A 24703-nucleotide genomic window follows, 5' to 3' on the forward strand; every position below is an offset into this window, starting at 1 on the left:
CCCCACCTCCCCCCACCCCACCCCCACCACGGGCTCCTTTGTATATTTCTAGGTCAATAGCCATCACCGCTGTTAATATGTCTCACTTGGGACTTCCCTGGTGGCACAGTGGTTAAGAATCCGCCTGCCAATGCAGGGCACACTGGTTTGAGTCCTGGTCTGGGAAGATCCCACATGCTGTGGAGCAACTAAGCCCTTGCACCACAACTAATGAGCCTGTGCTCTAGAGCCTGTGAGTCACAACTACTGAGCCCACGGGCCACAACTACCGAAGCCCGCGCTCCTAGAGCCCGTGCTCCGCAACAAGAGAAGCCAGCGCAATGAGAAGCCCACGCACTTGCAGCAGAGTAGCCCCCATAGCCCCTGCTCGCTGCAACTAGAGAAAGCCCGCGCACAGCAACGAAGACCCAACGCAGCCATAAATAAATAAATAAATAAATAAATAAATAAATAAAACAAACTATCAGAGGGAACAGAAAGAAAAAAAAAAAACTCAAAAAAATGTATCTCACTTACGTTATTGAAATAATACAGTATATTTATGTGTGTGTGTGTGTTTGGCTTTCTTTTGCTTAACATAAGCTCTGTAAGATTCATCCACATTGTGTGTGTCAGTAGTTTACTCTTTTTCCTGGCTGTGTATTATTACACTGTATGGAGAAACCACAATTTATTTAACCATTCTACTGCTGATGGGCATCTGGGTTGTTTCCAGATTTTTGTCACCTTGAGCAAATCTTCTATAAACCTTCCTGCCTGAGTCTTTGCATGGACATGGGTTCTCATTTCTCTTTGGTGCATACCCAGGAGTAGGATTACTGGGTCGTAGGCCAAGCCCATTCAATTAAGAATTCGTAAAAAAAAAAAAAAAAAAAAGGAATTCATTGTCACTCTGAGGTCCTTTCACTGGCACATGGTCGAGCCGCCTTCCTTCTTTGCTTGCATCTGCGTTATCTCATTTTCTCCTCACCAAATCCCAGTGATGCTGGCTGAGCAAACATTGTCACCACCCTGATGTGAAACTGCTACTACTTACTCACTGTCTATGGGGCTCAAGGTTCAAGTTCAGAAGTGCAGAACTCTGAGATTATAAAATTGTCTCCTATGGGAAATAGAAACTGAGTTCCAAAAAATCTCACACACTTTTGGACCAGAACCTGCTGGGAGCTGCCAGCAAGAAATGAGGCTGGCAAGGGTGAGTGGGATTCAGCTGTGCTCTTCGCAGGCCCAGAGGGCTTTACAAGTTTTGTATTACAATTGTTTCTCTATTTTAGGTTGGACAATGGCATTGCCATTCTGTATTTTTTTTTAAAGGACCTTTATCTTTCTTTAGCGATTCGTACTCAAGAACGTGTGGACAAAATGACAAGATTTCTGGGTTTGCTTTAAAGAAATCAGAAAAAAAGAGGGACAATATCCGAGTAATAATAAAAACATTACACGCATTTTTTAAAAAAGTGTTCCTTATGGCCACAATAGGTAGCTGCTACAGTGTGTTCCAATCAAATCCGGGAAGAATTTGAAAAAAACAGAGCTTAAGAAAGACTACTTTCTGAGGCAGACTCTGGGATATTTTTGACCCCGAGGGAACTCAGGACCCAACCGGGCTGGAGCTCCCCAGGGACCTAGTTCCTCAGTTCTTTATTAATAGCCACCCCGGGGAGCTGCAGTCCCCAGGAACAGAGCTCAAGAAGGGAATGAGGCCTCCACCGCTCGGCTGGAGTCGCCAGCAGGCGTGGGCTCATTATCGTCCCCGGAGAGAGTCCAGCCTCTGGAGCACAGGTGAGCGCGGAGGCGACCGCGGTCCCTGCCCCTGCCCCTCCGGGCCTGCAGGTGACACTGAGGGCAGCACGCAGGGAGGGGTGCACCGTCAAGGCCGCAGAGCCCTGGGAACAGACGGACGCCGGGCCAATCCCTGCGGGGCGCACGACGGGGCAAGGAGGGAAGGAGAAAGTGACCTTGGGGCGGGGACCTGCAGACAGCTGGGATTCCAGGAAGAGGAGGGAAGGGCATGGGGGGTAAAGCGACCGTCCAACTTGGGAGGCACAACCCAGGGAGGCCCACAGGCTGGTAGAGACGCGCAGGTGATTCTGGAGGAGCCAGGGTAGGTGCGGTGCGGCCGAGCCTCGGGCAAGTGTGCCTTGGCCCAGACCACTTGCCCTCTTGGGCCACGAGATCTTCGGGGTTCGGGGCCTGGGATCGCTCGCGGGCCAGACAGGAGCCAGCAGGGGAACGAAATCTCCAACTTCTAACTTCAAAGAAATGCGAATTAAAATAAGGAGAGATACCCCCCCACCCCGCCTTTAGGATTGACAGCCAGCGGTGGTGATCTCCTGGAGACCAGGCCGCACTCCCACACCCGGGGGCGGGGGCGGGGGGGTAGTGGACGCTTTTCCAGAGGGCAGCTCGGCAAGTGGCACCAAAATGTCACCAAGGCGTCTCACGTGCCTTTGACCTGGCTGCTTCACTTCTAGCGATCTACCGAGAGATATAGGCGCTCAAAGACGCACATTGACGGCCCACACAGCTTCATTTATGTCTGCTGCGGTGAAAAGGGGGTGCCTAAGTGTCCATGGGGCGCGTTACATACTGTGAAAGCCTCGGTCATCTCTGTGCCTCGACAGGGGATCCCGTCCACGACATAAGCCAAGTGAAAGCAAAGGAGTGTTACAAACAGCACTTATCCTATGACTTCATTCAAAACAGCCTGGAGAGTGTGCGCCGACAGTACACTGGGGGCAGTGGGGGGGGGCGGAACTAGACAGGACTTTCATTTTCTCTTCTAAACCCATCTGGAAAGACAGAGGCCAGCAGGGAGTTTTCTCCGCCCAGAGGAGCGGCTGACCCTTAGGAAAGCCCGGTCTTTGTTCATAGAACTGGTTATTTTATGGAGCACCTGCTGTATGCGGGACCACCCGCTGGGGCCTGGGAAGCATTTTCGGCAGAGATAGAGAAGGGGCTGCTCACGCCGCGGGAAGCGCGGACCTCCACCCCGCGAAGTAGCTGCAGGTGGCAGCTGCCCTTGGCCTGGACCTAGACTCTGAGATCGGCCAGTGCCAGCTCAGTGACAGGTACAAGGCACATCAGTCACTCTGTCTCCACCTTCAGCCATTTCTATCCTGGCACCTACTATGCTTTAGGTGCCTGAATAGTTTACTAAATCTTACCAAAGCCCAGCAAGGGAGCAGTGTTTATCCCAGTTATATGAAGAGGGGGCTCAGAAAGGTCACTGGAATAGGCATTACCATGTCGGTTTCGTGAGCCACGCTGCCTCAAGATCCTATCAGCTGTCACTCCTGGGATAAGGTCCAATTTGGAGTGTGGGCTCTGAAATCAGACCCGGGCCCAATGTCGAATCCATCTTCTTAGTGTGACTGTGGGCAGGTTAGTGATCCCTTCTCTGACCCGGGCTAGGATCAACTATTTATAGGGGTGCCGTGAGGATTATATGGGGCAATGCCTATAACGGACGAGCATGAGCTAGGCACTGTGCTAAGCGCTTTTACGGGCATGGCCCTAATGAGTTGGCCCATTTTTCAGATGAGGAAACTGAGGCTCGCAGGGCGAGAAATCTCGTCCTAGGCCTCAAGCTGGCAGAGGCGGAGGTGGCCTGCACCCCTACGAGCCTCAGTTTCCTCGCCCGACCCGCTCCCCAGGGCGCCCCGCCCCTGCTGATGCCCCGCCCCGTTCGTCCAGGTCCCGCCCTTGGCCCGCCGAGCGCCGGGAGTCGCCGCACAGCCCCTCGCGCCTCAGCCAATCGGCCGCGGGCGGCGTCGGTTGCCTTCAGCTTCGCCCGCTGTCCTCCCGCCCGGCGCTCGCTCGCTGCCTCGCTCACTCAGCCGCCGCTGCTGCTGTGGCTGTCGCCGCGCCTCTGTCCACCGACTCGGTAAGGCCGGGCTGAGGCCGCGCGCCGCGGGGGGGGGGTTGGCGGGAGCCGGGGGCTGGCTGCGGCGGCGCCCAGGGCCAGGGGCGGACGGGGACTGCAAGGGCCCGGACCGAGGCGGGGGCGGGGGGCCGCCGCCTGTGTCGGGGCGCCGAGGGACAGCCGTTCTTAGAGAGCTCGAAACCGGAGCGGGGCGGGACTCCCCATACCCCGCAGTGGATTGGGTCTAGGGGGTCCGCGTCAGTGTCGGTCCGCATGCGGGCAGGTCCGGTGTGGCTGCGGGAGGGATGCTCAACCCTTCGGACTTGGCCGGACGCCTCCGGGCTGGGGCCAGTAGGGCCACCGGCTCTCTTTCCCTTCCCATCTCCCCGTCACTTCCCAGGAGTGGGTTGATTGGGTCTCGGGGTCTACCCGAGGATCGGTCGGCCTTGCGAGCAGGTACTGTATGGGAGCTGGAGGGACGCTTGACTCTCCGGACTTGACAGGATGCCCCCGGCCAAGGGACACCAGGACTGCCGGTTCCCTTTCCCCAGCATCCCACTCCCTTCGCCGAAGTGGATTGGGTCTGGGGATCCGTGTTAGGGCAGTGGAAAGGACGCGACGGCGGGAGGGATGCTCAGTCCTCGGGATATGGCAGCGCGCCGCGGATCCTTCCTCTATCTCGCCCCATCCCCTCCCCCTCCGAGAGTGGATTGGGTCTGGGGGGCCGTCCCGGGGTCGCGGGCCGGCCGAAGCGGGAGCCAGAGGGACGCTAGGGACTCAGCAGGGCGCCGCCGACCCCCTCCAGGCTCCCTCCCCCGCAGCGCAGCCGTGGGGACACGCCCTTGGCGCTGGGACTCCAGGCGGTGTCCAAGCGCCCTAGGTGGATGCGAATGGAGGCACCGGGCCTGGGTCCCCTCTTGCGAGCGCCCTCCATCCCCCCATGCGGCGCGCGGTCTAGGACAGGTGGGCGAGGAGAGCCTGCCCAAGGTCGCGCCGGGCCGGGGAGCTTGCCTTGCGGGGGGTGGGAGGGTGTGGGCGCTTCACGTGACCAGGCCTGGGCGAACTTGGCCTGCGAGCCCGGACGGCGTGGTCAGGGCGGTAGAGCAGCCGGGGCTCCGGGGCCCCTATTCCGGCAGCCCCTAACCCCAACTCCCTGGGCGAGCAGACAGTTCCTTTCGTTTTGGAAAGGCTGTGGATCAGTGTCTTTATAGTGTAACTCGGTGGTTGACTCACGTTAAAGCCGAACGGAACAAAGATGATCTTACTTTTTTAACTCCAAGAGTTAAAAATCTCGAGAAATCAGGTTGAATACAGAACAATTTAATATTACCAACTTGGAGCTGCTTTCGGTTTCCTCTGTGCTCCATGTGATATTAAAATATTGAAGGGCAGATTTTAGTAGGAAACTGGTAACTTTGTAAGTCACCAAATAAAATCAGTTTAACCTTTTGAAAAGTGTATTTTGTTAGACCATTTTCTCACACAGGCTTCCGGTTTCTGGTCATTCCAGATATTCAAGCATGCTTATTTCTTTCTAAACCACAAACCAAATGAATAAAAAATGGCCGAACACACTGGTCTTTTTATTTATTTATTTTTTTATGCCAGCAAGCATCACCCCCCTTTCCAAATTATTTAAGGTGACTCTTAGTGAATGTGGCATAAATGAGAACATTAATGCTGATGATAATGCTTATCGTTGAGGCGAGGGAGTGTTTAGTTCTAAGTGATAGGAGCTGAATGCAAAATTCTCGGTGGAGTTTGGGGTGGTTCTGCCCCTGCGTGCCCGGGGGCTGCTTTCCGTATGTAAATGAACGGTTTCCTTCCAAAGATGTGTGGCTAGACCTGATCTTGCACATTGAACGCCATCTGAACAGCTGTTGGAATCAGAAAGAGAGCCATCTTAAGGAGTGCACATACTTTGTATCAAGAGTGGCAGAAATTGGAGTTATGCACAGGCCGAAATAACCTTTCGAGTTTGTACTGAAAACAAGCGGCCTTAACCCAGAGGTGAAGGGAAGAAAGCTGGCGTCGCTGCCGCCCGGCCTTGGCCCCGGCCCCAGCCCCCGTGGTCACCGAGCGGTCAAGCCTGGGTCTCCGGGGAGTCCTGGGGCGAGGGCCCGGGCTTACGCAACCCTGGCCCCGCGTGCCCATTCATGGAAGCACAGTTAATTGTTCCTTGGGCTGCGCGGTGAGCCCCTTCCGGAGGCGCTCTGGGCTCGCGGGGCGCGGGGCAGCGTTTCTGGTGTGGGCTGTCTTCGGGCACACCAAGCTCTTAACTGTCCCCAAAGTTGACCATGCAGGGCTCGGCCTTCCCTCCCAGAGGCGCTGCATTTCGCCCGCTGTCGCCGGAGTGGCACCGCCGCCGACGCGCGCCAGCTCGCTCCGGAAGGTGTCTACCCGGGCCGGGCCGGTGGAACAGGATCTGAACTCCCGGGGCGCGCCAGGCCGGGGGCGGGGCTCGCGGTAACCTTTCCCCTACTTTTCTCAGCCGTCACGTGACGCCCGGGGGGGAGGGGCGGGCCGCGCCGACCGCAGCTGCTGGCGTTGCCTGTGAGGACGCGTTCCAAGCGAGCAATTAAAGTTGCAGCCTGGAGTCTAAAGGCGGTGGGAAGGTGGGAGGCGGAAACGCTTACCCGCTCCGGCCAGGGGCTGGTTCTGCACTTTGATCCAATGCATTTTTTCCTTTGTTGGAAAAAATGTTTAGTCACTCTGCATGGTTATTATTGGCAGACCTGACAGTTCAGTTACCGGTGGAAGCCTGCACTTTGAATTCCGGAAAAATTGCTGCTTTTAAGAATAAAATTGTTGCTCAAGCTGGTGTGTTTCAAGTGTGTTTCGGAGACTCTCCCTCTTTAACGAGACCTCTACTTTCTTCGAATGGCTTGAGCCCCTCTTGAGCTTTTCCTGCGAGGACTTTTCTGTTTTAAAAATAAGTACTAGAAGCACACGGTGCAAAATGAAGGGGGTGCAGGTGGGAATTCAGCACAAAGCTGGCCTCCTCACCCGGTACCCCTCCCCAGAAGCTACCACTATTAAGTTTCCTTGACAACTGTAGAAATAGTCTAGGCTGTACAGGGCGTTAAAAAAAAATCTGTTACAGACATCTCACAGCTCCATCAACATCAAGTCCTACTGCCAAAGAAACAAACCAATGCTTTATAAAATACAGAATTGGGAACAATTAGGGAAGCAGAGGCCGAACTTGCATGGATATGTAAGGAAACCAGCCGTGAAAAGAGCCTTTTTGAGGGGGTTTCCTTTGCATTATATTTGTACACAATTATATTGATAATCCATATAATTATATTTTGAAAGATGTTGCATAAAAATAGGCAATATATGAATAATACTACTAACCTTCAACAGTTCATCCTAACGACATGGTAAAAATACGGATAATCTAAAGGAAACTCTTCAAAAAATCTGTTACTTAACACAAGTAAGGAATATTTTCTGCTTGTTGATTTCTGATTGCCTTTTGATTTTGCTGCCTTTTGTGAACTTCACCTTTTACCCCAAGCAAATATTAGGTGACTGAGAGCCTCCGTTCAGTGGAATGTCCTTTAGTTTTTTTTCATGTGAGCTGTTTTTGTTTCCAGGAATGTTTAGGGAAGTTAATAATTGAAAGGAATTGTGCTACCCAGTGAGGTGTGCCTCTCCAGGCGTACAGTAGGTTAATGGCCACTCTGGAGGGTTGGAAAATAGGGTAGCTACGTGCAGCTTACGAAGGCTTATCGGCTAATTGTTGGACACCGAGTTCTCTAGGTAAAAAGGAAAGGAATCGTTCGTACACTCCATGTGGTGGTTCACCCACCCATCCCAGGAACCTGAGGGTCATCCTAGATTCTGCTTCCTAAATGGCTCTTTTTTAAAAAAAAAATTTACTTATTTATTTGGCTGTGCTGGGTCTTAGTTGCGGCATGCGGGATCTAGTTCCCTGACAAGTTTGTATTAACAGCTAGAGTCTGTCATAGAGTGAAGTAAGTCAGAAAGAGAAAAACAAGTACTGAATGTTAACACATATATATGGAATCTAAAAAAAAAGAAATGGTTCTGATGAACCTAGGGGCAGGCAGGAATAAAGACGCAGACGTAGAGAATGGACTTGAGGACACGGGGGTGGGAGGGTAAGCTGGGATGAAGTGAGAGAGTGGCATGGACCTATATACACTACCAAATGTAAAATAGACAGCTAGTGAGAAGTAGCCACATAGCACAGGGAGATCAGCTCGGTGCTTTGCGACCACCTAGAGGGGTGGGATAGGGAGGGTGGGAGGGAGACGCAAGAGGGAAGGGATATGGGGATATATGTATGCATATAGCTGAGTCACTTTGTTATACAGCAGAAACTAACAACATTGTAAAGCAATTATATTCCAATAAAGATGTTAAAAAAAAAAGCTAACACAAAATAACCTTGCCTTTAAGAAGTCGTCATACGCTGTAACTCGGACTTTCCTTCTTATGAAATAATACTTCATTTATAAGATTATACATGTATCACTGATTTTTCCAAGTGTCGGCCTCTCCGTGCCCTTAAAAAGATTTAATGCACGGAGTTTTGGTTTCTTTCTCCTTTTGCAAGCGAACACTGTTGTGCAGAGTGAAGTACAGTAATGCTGCTGAAAGTTAAATGTCAAAGACGTTGGGCTGGGGTATCAAACGTAGTGGGAAGAGGAAGGATGGAAATCCACATTCTTGGAGGACTGCTGCTGGCCTGTGGCTGCAGTTGGGCAGGTACAGAGTATGTTCCTGCATTGGAGACCTAATGTGAGTTATGGGTAACGTGCGTACTTTACTTGACAGGAAACAGATCTTATGAATGGCGATGACATGTGCTCTAGGCGCCCCCCCCACACTCACACACACGTCTAAGTGTCAGACCTGGAAGTTGAACCCTGATCTGTGTTCTCCAAAACGTGTGCCCCCTCCCCCTGACAGGCTGCTTCCCAGACCACTGCAGGCAGAGGGCCTGGGTGTTGGCACTTCCCCCAGCCCAGGGCCCACTGGATGTGACATTGAATCAGCTGTGTGTGTTTCTGGGTTTCCACTTCCTGATCTCTAAGGCGGTGCCTCTGACACCTGTCATCCTGTCTCACAGGGGTTTTATGAGGATCCAAAAGAGGCCAGATGTGAGAGTAGTTTTGAGGGTGTGAAATGAATACAGCTTCCAGCAAACAATACGGTGGCTGCAGGCAGGGCTTTTTTTTTTTTTTTTTTGGCTGCTCTGGGTCTTCATTGCTGCACGCGGGCTTTTCTTTAGTTGTAGTGAGCGGGGGCTACTCTTCGTTGCTGTGCGCGGGCTTCTCATTGCAGTGGCTTATCTTGTTGCGGAGCACGGGCTCTAGGCATGCAAGCTCAGTAGTTGTGGCACGCACGCTCAGTAGTTGTGGCTTGCGGGCTTAGTTGCTCCACAGCATGTGGGAATCTTCCCGGACCAGGGCTCGAACCCGTGTCCCCTGCATTGGCAGGAGGATTCTTAACCACTGCGCCACCAGGGAAGCCCCTCAGGCAGGTTTTATGGATACGGCTGCCTTCTGTAGTCCTCAAATTGTAACGTGTGGTTTGACCAGTTCAATTGTACTTCTGGGTGCAAAGGAGAAGCACGTGTGTGGGAAATATGGGGCATCCCCCACAAGGTTTTAGGGACATTTGAGGGAACCACACCCTGGTGGCGAGGAGAGGTTCGGGGACTTCTCTTGGGTGGACGCATGCCTCTCCCAGCCGTTCTCGCTCAGGCCATTGTCCTGATGTTGGCCAGGCTGGAGGGGGTCCTTCTGGATTGCCATACAGAGAAAAACACCTGAAGAGGTAGTGCAGATAATTGGGTTAGACAATTATATTGGCAGGTTACGCCTGCCAAGACATTCTGTATTTTCTTTCTGTTTTTTTTCCGGCCGCTCAGCACAGCATGGGATCTTACTTCCCCATCACGGATTGAACCCGCGCCCCCTGCAGTGAAAGCGCGGAGTCTTAACCACTGGACTGCCAGGGAAGTCCCCAAGACATTCTGTATTTTCTTTATAAAAATGTGACCCTCGATGACCTTTCCCAGTTCTTTTTCTTGGTGAAATCACATTTCTCTGCATTTAACTGGTTAACCATTACTTGTTAATACAGCACAGTATAAGTGTTACGTTTGAATTTGCTTTAGTTACGTTTGAATTTGCTTTATTTTTACAGTACCTCGGTAGGCAGAACCTGTTGTTTTTCGAGAGCCATAGAAAAAGGGATAATGATTCGGGTTTCCCCTATAACCTGCCTTGACTCAGCATCTTTACCCTGTAAATGTGAACGGTTTATTATGATATACTTCACTGCGAGAAATGAACCGTGTGGCCAGTTTACTTAACGCGGCTCTTCAGCGCTCTGTCATCAATTCAAGATGTAGCCATTCATAGATGAAAGTTCCTGCACCTTGCCTGTGCACGAAGCCCTCCCCCAAATTTAAAGTGAGTTCTGAGTCTCATGTTCTTGCTTCTAAGATGCCTCCCTCAGATTAGGGAAAGAATAAAGTGTATTTGTTTGTGTACACACTTGCTGAACAAACACAAGAGCACAAGTACAGAGGATCATGTCTCCAAGGAAATAAGGACTGGCCCATGGTGTGCAGAGAGGTGGGGTGCCCGCGCTCTGGTGGAGAGGCGCCCTTTTTTTTTTCTTCCCGTTACTGCTAATTTTTGCCTGCATCTAACCTCTCACCCTCATTAGCAGCAAAATGGCAGGAATACTAAATACTAAAGAGCAAAAAGGAACCTGAGAAGACACATGGACCCCTGGGCTGGTGAAGCCGTTCCAGAACCTTCCTGGTACTTTCCTTGATGTGCTTCAGGTAGCAGTGCTGAGGTAAACCTGGGTACCACCTTGGTTGTCAAGTATGGCAGGAACATGGCTTCCCCAAGTTGCAGCCAGTCCTGGAGGGCAGAATCAGCTTTGTTCAGCTGAACCCTCCCAGGCGTTGGTCACGAGACCGTAGAAGAATATGTGGTAGAGGATCAGATAATTGCTCTGCCCGCGGCTAAAGATGATGCTACAGATTCTTCGCCTGCACTGGCTTCTCACAGGAGGTTTTCCAGGGGTGGCAGCGCAAGCGTCATCCAGCCTCACTCTGATGAGGGATACAGGCTGTGCTCCTGGAGACCCTGCCAGGTACTCGTGCTGCGCTAAGCTGTCGCTTCCTGTGGGTGACCTTTTCTCAGAGGATTTCCAGCTCAGCTGTTTGCCGCTAGATGAGGTGGATTTTAATAGAAGGCAGGGTCCGCTCCTGTGGGCCTGTGAACTGTGCAATTCTAGTGGGAATACTGGAAATACTGGAACATGGGAGTAATTTTAGAGTTGGCACCCGCTGTATTTGTAGTTACTGTACTTTTACTGCTGGTTGCAGTCACGTCATTTTGGTTACGACAGAGTGACCTAATTTTGTATCTGTGTTGTAACGTTAGGAATCTTAAGTAGAACTTTGTGTGGAGTACGTACCACCTAACTTGGTAGGTAAGAACATGAGTTTTGGAGTTGGACCTGGGTCTGATTCCCAGCTCTGCTGTTCGCTAGCTGTGACCTTGGGCAAGTTGCTTGACATCCAAGCCTCGGTCTTCTCATTTGTAAATGGGAAAAGCAATAGTAACCAATTCCTAGAGTTCCCGTCAGAATTAAATGGGTTAATGCAGGTAAAATACGGATCACATTGTCTGGCATATGCCAAAGACTTTGGTAGAAAGAATATTTTGTATCTTCATTGTTAAAAGCACAAAAATTAATCTGTATGCCTTACCTATCTATCCACCTACTACCTACTTCTCTCTTTATCTGTTAATTTCAAGACCGTTTTGAAAGGCTTCTGACAACACATAATTTATTATAGATTATATTATTATATGCTATAAAGACCGTTTTCTTGGAAACCTGCCGTCACATGGCAAGTTTTTATTGTTTGTTTTATATTATAGAGGTGATTTTCACCCCTCAGTTTTCCCCAGGCCTGTTTTGAAGTCTGGCCCTGCACTTTACATTGGGTGACCTTTTACCTCCTTTCCTGCTGCCTGTTGCAGAACCTCGGGGGGAGGTGGAGGAGGCCGGCTCTGAAGGAGGCCAGATGCCCTTGAGGGAAACAGGATGTCTTATGGATGACTTTTTTAAAATTAATTAATCTATTTATTTATTTATTTTTGGCCGCATTGGGTCTTCGTTGTTGCGTGTGGGCTTTCTTTAGTTGCGGCGAGCGGGGTCTGCTCTTCGTTGAAGTGCGCAGGCTTCTCATTGCGGTGGCTTCTCGTTGCGCGGAGCACGGGCTCTTGGCGCGTGGGCTTCAGTAGTTGTGGTACACGGGCTCAGTAGTTGTGGCGCAGGGGCTTAGTTGCTCCGTGGCATGTGGGATCTTCCCCGACCAGGGCTCGAACCCGTGTCCCCTGCATTGGCAGGCGGATTCTTAACCACTGCGCCACCAGGGAAGTCCTTATGGATGACTTCTTGATTACATGACCAGTGTTACGATTTGCAGGCCACTGACCTCTGAGGTTAAAGGCTTTTGTTAAGAGGAATTGGTTGTGGAGAAAGACGGCAAAGTGAACACATGTGACAAACAAAGTACAGACCAATTTATTGGCCAGGGAGTTAGAGGGTGGCATTGGGCTGTTAAAATGAAGGTAGTCTTAACAAAATTGAATGAGGCGTTGCAGCATTTCTCCCCCAGATTGTTCACTTGACATTCACTGTTGGAGAACTGTGGGCTCATGGTTTGTTCGGAGAATTCAACAAGGATTCGTGTCCTGGGGAGCTTTACAGCTTATGTTGGGAGCTTAAAGGAATAACTGACAGGTAAAAGTCATTCGCCAGCAAGTGCAGCTGAAATTGCTAAATGTAACTGATAGAATTCCTGTGTTTCCAGAATGTGCATTCCAAGGCAGGCACCTGGGCTAGGGGAGCTGTAAGCTAGGTGTGAAGCAGGAAAAGGGAAAACGAAAAAGGTCAGAAGGCATCCATCCCAGCTATGAGTCGGAGTTCACAGGCCACCGGTCATGGCCAGTGGGCCTGGCCAAAGAGGAGGTGGCCAGGAGACTGAGCTTGGGAGGGCCTCGGGAATAGCAGCATAATTCAAGACCGGAAGTGTGAATTTAAAAAATTGCGATAAATAGGTCGTCATTCTCAACCGGAGTGTCTTATTCTGGATCTCGGTGTTTTTCCTGGAGCAGATTAGCATAAGGTGCTTAAGTGCTCTGGCACAGACCTTGGTGACTGTCTCCCTCCTTTAGTGGCCCTCCTGGTTTCTAAGGCGGCACCGTCGCATGGTTCCCACGTTCAGCTGGGCGGGCAGCAGCGCCCAGGTGTGTCCCGGGCCGGGAGCTTTGTGCACAATCACCGTCAGGTGGGGCTCCAGGTGGGCGCTCTCCACCTGATGCGGTCAGAAGTGATCTCTGTCCTCCCAGGGGAAACAAACGGGTCCGTAGCCCCACGGCCAACACACACACAGAGAGGGCTTTGTTTTCAGCATGTTGGATCAATTTCTGGATGTCTCCCCGCAGCTGGGGGGTTGCTGCCACCAGCGGCCACCTCCAGTTTACCCCCGAGCTGGTCTGGTGGAGCACTGCAGGAGGTGGCCTCACGTCAAGAACAGTCCCCAAGGGGCCTTCTCCCATCACCTAGCCAGACCTCCGGCAGGGAGGAGCAGCCAGCCTGTGCTCCCAGAAGGTTCTTCCACTGTCCCCCTGTTCCCTCCAGTTCAGAATTCTTGTCCGAGGGCCTCCGGTAGTTGCCCAGTGATGATTTGCCAGAACAACTGAGTGCAGAAGTGGAGACAGTTTGTGTGTTTTCTTCTCCAGCCTCCCGAGTATCCGGGGCACAGGTGCACGTTCTGTGGGTGGGTCCCTGGGGAAGCCACATCTCTCCACCCAGGTGGAGTGGTACTGGGGGAGAGGGGCAGCATACCTTCCCAGAACAGCAGGTTCTGGTGCTGGTCCAGCACGGGGTGAGGGATGGAGTGAGGGCTGCCCTAACCCGTCCGCGCCCCGGCATGGCAGGCGGTTGGAGGTGTTTCAAGGAGAGAGTTGGCCGGGAGGATGCGGGAAAGATGCAAGATGGGTTTTCAGTTGACTTGTTTTTGGCATCAGTGTAGATGAGTTTGGAGAGAGACTCATGTGCACAGATACAAGACAAAGCCCTGGGCAGGGCCTTGTGGGTGGCTGAATCCCGGGTGCAGAGGGGCTGGAAGAGGACCCTCAGCAGATGAACTGGTAAAACAGTCTATGTACCTGGTGACCTTACCTGGGAGGGAGAGGAAGCTGGAGAGGGGACCGGCACGTGGACACTCAGGGTTTAGCTGCACACCGTGTGTGGGCATGGCAGAGCCCGTGCCAGCCCAGGGAAGCCGGGAAGGGGGTGCCGCCCGCTCGCCTGGCCCTTGGGGCCCTGCCGTACCCTTTTTTTAAAAAATTTTTTGGCTGTGTTGTGCAGCATGCGGGATCTTGGTTCCCCAACTAGGGATGGAACCCGCGCCCCCTGCAGTGGAAGCACGGAGTCTTAACCACTGGACCGCCAGGGAAGTCCCCTAGCGTGCCCTTTGCCTTCATCCTGGAAGGTTGAAGGGGTGCAGAGAAGAAGCTGTCCAGGGTAAGTGGCCCGGATCCAGACACAGGCCCCAGCCTGCCAGCTGGCCCCAGGGCCCTTCCTCTCCTGCTGTGTTGAGGTTCCCAGCGGCGCTGACAGTGACAGGACAGCCGTGCCAGCCTGGGCTGGCGTGCCTCGGGGCTCCAGGGATGCGGACCGGGAAGGGAGAGTTGGGGAGAGGGCAGTCTCCGGTCCACATGGCACAAGTATTAGTATCTGTTCCTTCCGGGAGCAGATATGTAGGTGTGATTCCTTGCTCTCGTGTGTTGGCAGTATCTCCTGCTGTAAGACAGAAAACATCCTGCTGTATTAATACAGTAAAGTTCACTGGGGCTCTTTTGCGGTCCTCATAATTCCTGATTTTCCACGAGTTTATTACTGGCGTGCCCCCTTGCACCTGGAGCAGGTCTGGCCTCTCCCCCAGCTTCACCTGGAGGTGGTTTGCTCACAAGGCAGGTAGATTTGCCAGCAGTGGGGAGGCCATTCGTCAGCAGTGGCCCTTCAGCTCCAGGCACTTTTGCCAACTCTGCGGGGCTGCCGACCTGAGTGACTTCAGGGAAATATCCAGAGGAACAGCTTGCCTCTCTGTTGGCAAGGTTCGCACCATTCTCATGGTGGTTTTCAAACTCTGGTCTGGAGCCCTCCACCCAGGAGGGCCAAAGGGAGGAAGAAGAGGGTTGAAAGGCTTTATCCACCAACTTTTCCTGTGTGTTTACATTTGAAGAAAAAGGTCCCCATTTTTAGAGATGTTAGGAACCCTCTGGTCGAGCGACCCACGGGAGATGCTTCATTTCCAGGGGCCACGGTCAGCCTTTGGGAAATGATGGTAGCTGTGTCTTCATCAGTTACTCCAGCTGCTGCTTCGGGGCGACTCCAAGGTGGGAGAGGCAGGGCAGTGCGTTCAGGCTGCACCCACACCCACCTGGGTTGGGTGGAAGGTAGGAGCTGGGGGTATGACCCGCGAGGGTGCCCCAGGACAGGGGGCGCAGTGACCCCACAGGCAGCCTCGCCCTTCCTTTCTTGTTTCTGTAGGTGTGGTTGGGTGGGTGAGCAGCTATTTCCCTGTGGTGTCTGGGGAGCTTTGAAAGTTGGTCTCTGGGTGTGAGATTTAGCACCGGCTGCAGTGGATACGTGTTTTATTTCCTTAAACATACTTTAAGCAATTATTAGAGCAGATGACAAACATACAGAAGAGACACAGGCGAGAATTCTCTGGCGGTCCAGTGGTTAGGACTCTGTGCTTCCACTACAGGGGGCACGGGTTCGATCCCTGGTCAGGGAACTAAGATATCCCACAAGCCATGTGGCATGGCCCCCCGCCAAAAAAAAAAAAAGAAGCACAGGCATAAGGATTCTCACTTGGTCACAGCCCAGCTTCACCAGTTCTCACATATGGCAATTCCTACCCCTGTCCATCCTTCCCCCACCTCCAGTGGTTTTGAAGCAAGTCCCAACATGATAAAAGATAAAAGTGCATTGGTAGGGCTTCCCTGGTGGCGCAGTGGTTGAGAGTCCGCCTGCCGATGCAGGGGACATGGGTTTGTGCCCCGGTCTGGGAAGATCCCACGTGCTGCGGAGTGGCTAGGCCTGTGAGCCATGGCCGGTGAGCCTGCACGTCCGGAGCCTGTGCTCCGCAATGGGAGAGGCCACAACAGTGAGAGGCCCGCGTACTGCAAAAAAACAAAAACAAACAAACAAAAGTGCATTGGTAAATATTTCAGTATGTATCGCCAAGAGATAGCAGCTCTTACCGTTCAATTAAAAAATAGTTTTCTAACTTTGTAAAATGTGTGCATGTTATATTTGAAACAGTTGTTTTCAGGCACCTGCAAAAGGTCTCATCCTGATGAATTATAACATACAATACACCATATGTTTATATTTCCATGTGTATTGGTGAAGCAATGCATAGAATTTAATTTGAATCACAAAGTTGGTGATTTGACATTAAAAAAAGACAGCAGCTCTTTTAGAAAATAACCACCATATCATGTGACACCTAAAAGCATTTAATAGTAATTCTTAAGGTTATGAAGTAACAATTGTTTAAAGGGGTCCTTAGTGTGAATGCAGAACTAGGCCCACATCGGGGGAAAGGAGTAGTAACGCCCCCACCCGCCCGCCCGCCCCCCTGAATTACATGTCTGAGGAGAGAAGGTTCAGATGCATGAGTTAAATAAATAGATACCACTTCTGTTTCATGAGACAGCGGTGTTTGTGTGACAGCTTTATTGGGAGATCATTCACATCCCATACCATCCACGCACCTCAAGTGTACACGTCAGTGATTTTAGTATATTCACACGTATGTGCAGCTGTGACCCCCATAAATTTTGGGACATTTCATCACCCCCAAAAGAAACCCTTCTCTCCTTAACCCCACCTCCCTCCAGCCCTAGGCAACCGCTACTTTCTGTCTCTGTGGATGTGCCTGTTCTGGACATTTCCCATAGATGGAATCGTACAATACGTGGCCGTCTGTGTCTGGCTGCCTTCACTCAGCATCATGTTTTCAAGGTTCACCCGTGCGGTGGTGTGTGTCAGTGCTTCATCCCTTTTTATTGCTTGTAAACAGCATCCTGTTGTATGGATAGGGCATATTTTGTTTACCCCCGTTCATCAGTGGGAGGGTGTTTGCTTGCACTTTTTGGTTATTATGAATAATGCCGCCGTGAACATCATGTACAGATTTGTTGTGCAGACACATGTTTTCATGAGCATAAGCCTAGGAGCGGAATTGCTGGGTCGTGTGGTAACTCCACATTTGACTGTTTGAGATGCTGCCAGACTCTTCCAAAGGGGCTGTGCCATCTGACATCCCGGCCAGACGTGCACGAGGGTTCCGATTTCTCCACATCCTCTCCAGCGCCTGTTATCGCCCCTCCTTTTGATTATGGCGGTCCTGGTGGGTGTGAAGTGGTATTTTACTGCAGCTAAAGCTCTGCATTGTCCTGGTGGCTGCAGGGGGCAGTATTACAAGGCTGCATGTTTCCAAGTGCGAGGCTGTGGATGCCAAAATCGAGGGTGGAATTTTCACTCGATAGATTTGCAGAGGGAGCGTCTCAAGCCCTTGTCATCCGGTTCACTAACTCCTGCTTCTGGCTCAAATCAGGGGAGGCCGGCTCACGATAGTCATCCTGGCTCCTGCAAAACTAGAAAAACAAATTGTCCACCTGGAGGGCACTTAAGACTCTTCTATTTGGTTTTTAGTCTGAACCAATCAAAACAAGCAAATCACTAGTTAAATTTAGAGTTTTTTCGTTTTTTAAAAAATAATTTTTAGGGACTTCCCTGGCAGTCCAGTGCTTAAGACTCCATGCTTACACTGCAGGGGGCACGGGTTTGATCCTTGGTGGGGGAACTAAGATCCCACATGCCACATGGTGTGACCAAAAATAATAATAATAATAATAAAATAATTTTTATTGGAGTACAGTTGATTTTAAATGTTGTGTTAGTTTCTGCTGTACAGCAAAGTGAATCAGTTATACATATATATATATCCACTCTTTTAGATTCTTTTCCCATGTAGGTCATTACAGAGTATTGAGTAGAGTTCCCTGTGCTGCACAGTATAGGCCCTTATTAATTATCTATTTTTCAGAGAGTTCTGATAAAGGCCTCCAGAAACGGAGGCTGTAAATATCCTTGTCTGTGTGCCCCGGCCCGGCAGAGATTAGCTCCCTGAGCAAACACCGGACACATACCTTTGGAGAGAATTGGCTACAAACACTATATTTAATCTACTGCCATTAATAATCCCTTCCTGTTCTGCACAAAGCCCTTGAAAGATTTTAAAAATCATTGAGGGACTTCCCTGGTCGCACAGTGGTTAAGAATCTGCCTGCCAGTGCAGGGGACACAGGTTCGAGCTCTGGTCCGGGAAGACCCCACATGCCACGGAGCAACTAAGCCCGTGAGCCACAACTACTGAGCCTGCACTCTAGAGCCCGTGAGCCACAACTACTGAGCCCGCCTGCCACAACTACTGAAGCCCACGCGCCTAGAGCCCGCGCTCCGCAACAAGAGAAGCCGCTGCAATGAGAAGCCTGTGCACCGCAATGAAGAGTAGCCCCCGCTCGCCGCAACTAGAGAAAGCCCGCGCACAGCAATGAAGGCCCAACGCAGCCAAAAATAAAAATTAATTAATTTAAAAAAATCATTGAAAGGGTAGCCAGTCACATAAATTTATTTGCTGTGATGCATGCTGTGCAGAATTCTTATCTTTGTAAGACCTGCTTCGTGTTCACCCCAAGGCTTTGATGGGGGGAGGGGTTGAGTTAACCTTCAGGTTCTGGAAAAATCTTAAGAGCCACCTTGGGTAGCTTTTCGAGAAATGGATTCCAGCTGTTGGTTTAAAATGTCTTCAACATTTTAAATTTACCTGTAGCGAGCTTTTGCTTAGAGATCGTGCTGCTTTCAAATGGGATCTGTCTTCATAATTAACCAGGCTCTGGACGTTTGCTCTGTGCCAGGTAAATAATGTGTAATTTTTTTTTTTTTTTTTTTTCCCACGCCGCACGGCTCGCAGGATCTTAGTTCCCTGACCAGGGATCGAACCCAGGCCCTCAGCAGTGAAAGCACAGAGTCCTAACCATTGGACTGCCAGGGAAGTCCCAAATAACGTGTAACTATTCTTGAATGCTGGGCAGCTGGCACCAGGCCAGGGTTCCGTGAGTGGGATGCAGTTTCGCTGACTTGCTTTTTTCTTTCAAGGTCATCCGAGCAGAGCTCTCAGGTGCCCATCCCAGCCACTTCCTCTGCCCCAGCACCTCCACGTCGGTGCCCCGGTCCACCCCGGGGTGAATGCACCACTCCCAGCCCACCCCACGCTGTGGCTCTTCTGTGTGTGGAGGCTCCGTGGAGCCCACACGGTTCAGACCCCAGCCCCAGGGCACCTCCGAAACCTGTCTGGAGTGAGTCATCCTCCCCGTCCCCAATGTTCCCACTCTGGGCCACGCTCTCCTGGAAGACCACCCCAGCTTCGTACTGGTCTCACTTCCTCACCCCACCTGCCCCTGGCTCCAAACAGCAGCGCGAGTGGTCTTCTTTAGAACAGACACAGACACAGGAACTGACGCCCCTGGCTCACAGCCCTTGGATACTTTTCCATTGCCCTTAGCATGAAACCCGACTGCCTCTGGGACTTCCCTTTCTGAATTTAGCGCCCACCTTGACCCCAGCCACCCTGTACCTCCAGCCCTCTCACAGGTCTGCCTTCAGGCCTGAAAGTCTTGCCCTCTGGCCGATCCTTCTCCTGGGCTTCTGTGTCACCTGGAAGGTCCCCTCTGTCACTCCCTCTTCTTTCCGCCCCCTGTCTGAGCTGCAGGAGGGCAGGGGGACCTCCATCCTCCCCACTGCTGGCACATAGGAGGCAGTCAGCACACGCTTGTTGAACAAACCAGTGAGTGAAAGTTGAGATCATTTGTCCTGATTTGCTGAAGACTAAGCTAGTTTGACTTTTGTAACTGGGTATCTCTGAAACCGCCTTACCCTTGATTTTGACGGGTCCAACGTCTGCCCCCAATAGGCTTATTACATGGGTAAAAAAAGGAAACATAGCATGCGATGGGGATACACACACGCACTCACAGTGTTGGATTTTTATTCTGGTTTATTCTGGATTTTTCGCTCCTCTTTATCCACATGTGCTTGCTGGCACACGGTTTACGAGGAGGTGGTGCCATCGCCTGCCTTCAGAAGGTTGGCAGAGGGGCCGGTGGTGGGGAGGCCAAGAGGGAAGAGGTGAGGCAGGAGCCCGCCAAGGAAGAAGGTGAAGGGAGACCAGATATGCCCAGCAGGGGAAATGAAATGCGCTTGCCTTTGCCAGGCGGGGAAGCCCGCAGGGAGGGCCAAGCCTGCTGCGGGGAAATGTGATACTGGCTGTTGACAGCAGTTTGATTTCTACAGCCTCTGAGGAGGAAGGCCCAGCCTGTCTTGTCCACACCCCACCTCCCCCTGAAGGTTCTGTGCGTCTGGTTTTCATGGAGTCCTTTGTGGAGCCTGAAGGGGTTTCTCGGGCAGCCCCACGCGCACCAGAGGCCAAGGTGTTTGGTGTTGGTCCTGTTTTCCCACCGTTGATCCCCGAAGATAAGGGATCAGGGGCCATTGTGGATGCATTTGTGGACTTTCTGTGCCAGCCTCTAGGCTGGCTGGTGGGCGGGAATGGGATTTGCCTCCCATTTGCAGGGCAAGTTGCTAAACCGCCCCGGGCTTCCTGGGTCAGCCGGGTGTAGACTGGGTGGCAGAGTTGGGTGGATGGCGGGTAGTGGAGGGAGGAACGAGGGGTTCCCGCCCCTGGACTCAGCTAATCACCCAGCGCCTCTAAGCAGAGGCCGCAATTGTCTGTATCTAGCTGGACCAGCAGGGAAGGGGTGATGGCTAATCACAGAATCGGGTGTGTTAATGAAAAACTTGTAATCTATCAAATGGGAGGAAACAGTGAGATTTCAGAATGGATTGCGCTTCTCTACAAGTTAGAGGTTTTCTAATGTCCAGTCAGTGCCCCTTCGTGTTACGTTCTCCCCTTGTCTTTTCAGGAGCTCCATAACCATGGCGGAGGCTCACCAAGCCGTGGCCTTTCAGTTCACGGTCACTCCCGACGGAATCGACCTCCGGCTGAGCCACGAGGCCCTCAGGCAGATCTATCTGTCTGGACTTCATTCCTGGAAGAAGAAGTTCATCAGATTCAAGGTTTTCAGACACTTGCTTCAATCTGTACAGTATTCCCTTTATTGAAGTTTCAGTGTGTCAGAGTGGTAGTTGACACATCATGTATGTTTCCTTGGTCCTTAAGGCTTGTGATTCCCATGGATTGCCTCGCTGAATTCTTGGAGAAATTCTGTAAGGCAGGTAGGGTGGATGGGGACCCCGTAGGGCAGGCGAAGAAATCAGGACTCGGAGGGGGTAAGTGACCTGCTTGGAAGAAGCAGAATAAAGGCTAGAATCCATGTCTCGGCTCCGAGTCCAGAACCCTTTACACCTTTTAGGAAAAGGGTTGTTTTTCAGCTGTGTGAAACCGCAGCGAGTTTAACAGCAGTCTCGCCAATAAAATAGTCCAGCGTTGAAAAAGATGCACGTAAATGCAAATACAGTTAACTACTCATGTTCTCAATTCTGTTTACCTGCAAGAGTGGACATTTATTCACTGTTTTTAAGCACGTGTCTTGTTTTTAATTCACTTATTTTAAAAATTACAAAAGTCATGAACATGCATGTACCCTTCGCTTAAAACTTCCCCAATTTTGCTGTTTAGGGAGACACTGCTGGGGAAGATCCCTGGGGTGTTCCTTACCTGCTGCTTGTAAGAATAAATCCTTCCTTTTCCCGAAAATAAGAATCACAGAAGGACAAATGCATGTTTAGAAAAATTCAAACAAGACGAAAGTGCACCAAAAGCATCTGCCCCCCCGTTCCCCAGTTTGTGTGTTTGTTGTCCAGTTTTCCCTTCAGAGGGCAGCTCCGAGGCGGGCTGTTGAAAAGGGACTTCCCTGGTGGTCCAGTGGGTAAGACTCCACACTCCCAATGCAGGGGGCCCGGGTTCGGTCCCTGGTCTGGGAACTAGGTCCCACATGCATACCGCAACTGAGTTCACATGCCGCAACTAAGGAGCCTGCAAGCCGCAACTAAGACCCGGTGCAACCAAATAAATAAATAAATATTAGAAAAAGAAAAAGGCCCAGGAGCTAGGGTGGATGGGAACAGTGACCAGGGGGACAGTGGGCCGGCCCCTGGGACCTGGCCTGGCTGGACAGGTGTTCCCGGGCTCTGCCGGAGGGGTCTGGGGCCCCGTCACACTGGTCCCTTGTGGGCGCCAGCAGCATGACCCACCCGAAGTGGAGGAGGGCGCCACCTACAGGGGAAGGTGCCCTTTGTGCTCCTGACCTTGCTGGGACGCCTCCTTTTACCTACGAATGGAGGAAAGTAGAAGCTTGAGTGCCCCGGTGTGGCCGTTGTCTTAACCCAGTGGAGACGTTGTTCCCAGACTTTAAAAACCTTGTGGTACTGCCGAGGGGGCAAAACTAACGTACAAAAACAGTGCACAGCGAGGGTGCATCCTAACCACGTGGTTCCTTAGGGGACCATCTGATGCTCAGAGGAAGCGGGGGCAAGGCTGGCAGAGTTGCTGCCGGGTCGGGGGGTGTGGTGAGCAGAGACCTTTTATCTAGAAACGTCCTCCGTACATTTTAATTTAACGTATGTACCTGTTTATTTTATAAGAATGGTTCAGAGAACACCAGAAGGCCCCTCTGTGCCCAACAACGTTCTTTAAAATCTTTTGTGATTCTCCATAATAAGAATAACATGTAGGGATGTGTAAGTCTCTTCTGAGAGGATTCAGATAAAGCTTTGAGAGTTTTTTAATCTATTATCTTAACTATTATCAAATCAGTCTTACTAAGATGGTTTCAGTAAGATTTTTAAAATTTATTTATTTATTTATTTAAAAAAATTTTTTAAAATACTTTGCCTGCGCTGCGTGGCATGCGAGATCTTAGTTGCCCCACCAGGGATCAAACCTGGGCCCCCTGCATTTGAAATGCAGAGTCTTAACCGCTGGACTGCCAGGGAAGTCCCAAGATTTTTTAATTGGAAGTTTTGAAACATATGCAAAAGTAAAGAGGGTAATAAATCCACACTGCTCGTTTCCCATAGCTGTCAACATTTTGCCAATTTTGGGTTATATGTCTTCCTTCCCCCTCCACTGCTACTACTTTTTTGAAGGTAGGCTGGGGGAGCTTTGGCTGAAGCATCTAACGGCAAATTCTCGACATGGAGTGAGGTTTCCTGGAAATACCTCGGGTTGAACGGTGTCTGATTCAGGAGCCGCAGGAGGGATGGTTTTGGAGTTGGGGGAGGGTCTCCAGGCATCCTGGGTGTAGCCTGTTGGGGAGAGGACATCGTGGTTGGCAAGGTGGCCAGTATCCTGAGTCAGTCTGGGTGAAGCTAGGGAATTTGTATGTTAAACTAGTGCTTCGGGTGAGTCTAATGTTCTGGGGTCACTTTCGGGGAGAACTGTTTTAGGGAGGGTTTTGGCTCAGAAGTAGAGGAAGGGAAGGAGCTGGACAGAAGTTGGAGCAGCTGGGGGCCGGAGACTCTGGGGAACGTTTCCAGTAGTGACAGTGTGGCCGCTTAGCTGCCCCTGTGCGCAGACCCTCCACCCCTCCACTGCCTGCCAGCTCACGGGCCCCCACCACCAGGAGGGACGTTGTTCATGCTGTGCGTGTCTGTGTTTAGAATGGCATCATCACCGGCGTGTACCCGGCGAGTCCCTCCAGCTGGCTCATCGTGGTCGTGGGCGTGGTATCAACAATGTACACCAAGATCGACCCCTCTTTGGGAATAATTGCAAAAATCAATCGGACCCTTGACAGGACGTAAGTAATCCTTTCAAATCTCCAACGGTCTAGGGAGTTATTGACTTTTTTGTTGCTGACGTTTTTAATGTCTTCTCACACATCATGGCTGTTGTGGATTCAGTTGGAGGCTTTTGCTGTGGTTGTCATGTCGGCTTTCTCCCCGTGTCCCGGACTGGTATGAAGGTCCCCTCGGGAGTTTGGGGACCCTTGTGGCCCTTTCTCTGGAGACCAGGGACAAGAAGGGCAGGCTTGGTCCCGGGGTACCCGCCAGGACATGTCAGGGCCCAAGGTGGGGGCCAGCAGTGGCAGTCAACTTAGCCTGGCCAGGGGGACCCTCAAAACGAATTTCTGCCCCAGGAGCTGGTTCTGGACAAGGTCTTTTCCCTGCACTGGGGTCCGTCCTGGAGTTCTGGGACCCCGGGAACTGACTGCTGTCGGGGGCTCTGGGGAGACCTCAGCCCCTCAGCTCCCTGTCTGATGATTGGCTTAGAACACCGGGGGACCCCAACACTCTCTCCTGGTTGCTATAGATTTTTCTAGGAGCTTTTTTAATACCATGATATTCGGCAGGGCGGGGCCTTGGGTTGATATTTTTCTTGCGAGGTACGTGGTGGCTGGGGTCTCATGCCAGAACGTTGGCCGTGCCCTCGAGGGCATTTCTGGAGCCCCTCTTTCTTCCCTCCGGTCCTGGGGGTGGCCCTGGCTCCCGTGTAGCCTCTCCTGCCGTTTGGCCCCTGCGCTGCAGTGACCTCTCTCCCTGGGGTCTCCGACATGAAAAAGTGAGGAAATGTTCAGAGATGCAGATTCCTGCCCAGAGTCACAGAGAGGGGAAGTGGGGAGCTGGAATCCAGAGCCAGCTCCGCGTGGTCGGACACCG

At 51.6% G+C, this 24703-nt stretch overlaps 1 protein-coding gene across 2 annotated transcripts in view; it reads left to right on the top strand.

The window, feature by feature from the left end:
- Positions 1-3754: 3754 nt before the first annotated feature.
- The window catches only part of CPT1A (carnitine palmitoyltransferase 1A), a 65228-nt gene continuing 44279 nt past the window's right edge, over positions 3755-24703 (top strand). The window contains exons 1-3 of one of the 2 annotated variants that reach the window (XM_082628250.1): positions 3755-3886; positions 21007-21160; positions 23705-23844. In XM_082628250.1, the coding sequence (XP_082484376.1) occupies positions 21020-21160; positions 23705-23844 (281 nt within the window). In that variant the 5' untranslated portion in view covers positions 3755-3886; positions 21007-21019. Of the gene's footprint in view, positions 3887-18771; positions 19270-21006; positions 21161-23704; positions 23845-24703 lie in introns of those variants that run through there. The other variant, XM_082628251.1, reaches the window with a different exon arrangement.

The sequence above is a fragment of the Mesoplodon mirus genome (genome assembly GCF_964341445.2).
Source record: "Mesoplodon mirus genome assembly, chromosome: 7".
Lineage (NCBI taxonomy): Eukaryota > Metazoa > Chordata > Mammalia > Artiodactyla > Ziphiidae > Mesoplodon > Mesoplodon mirus.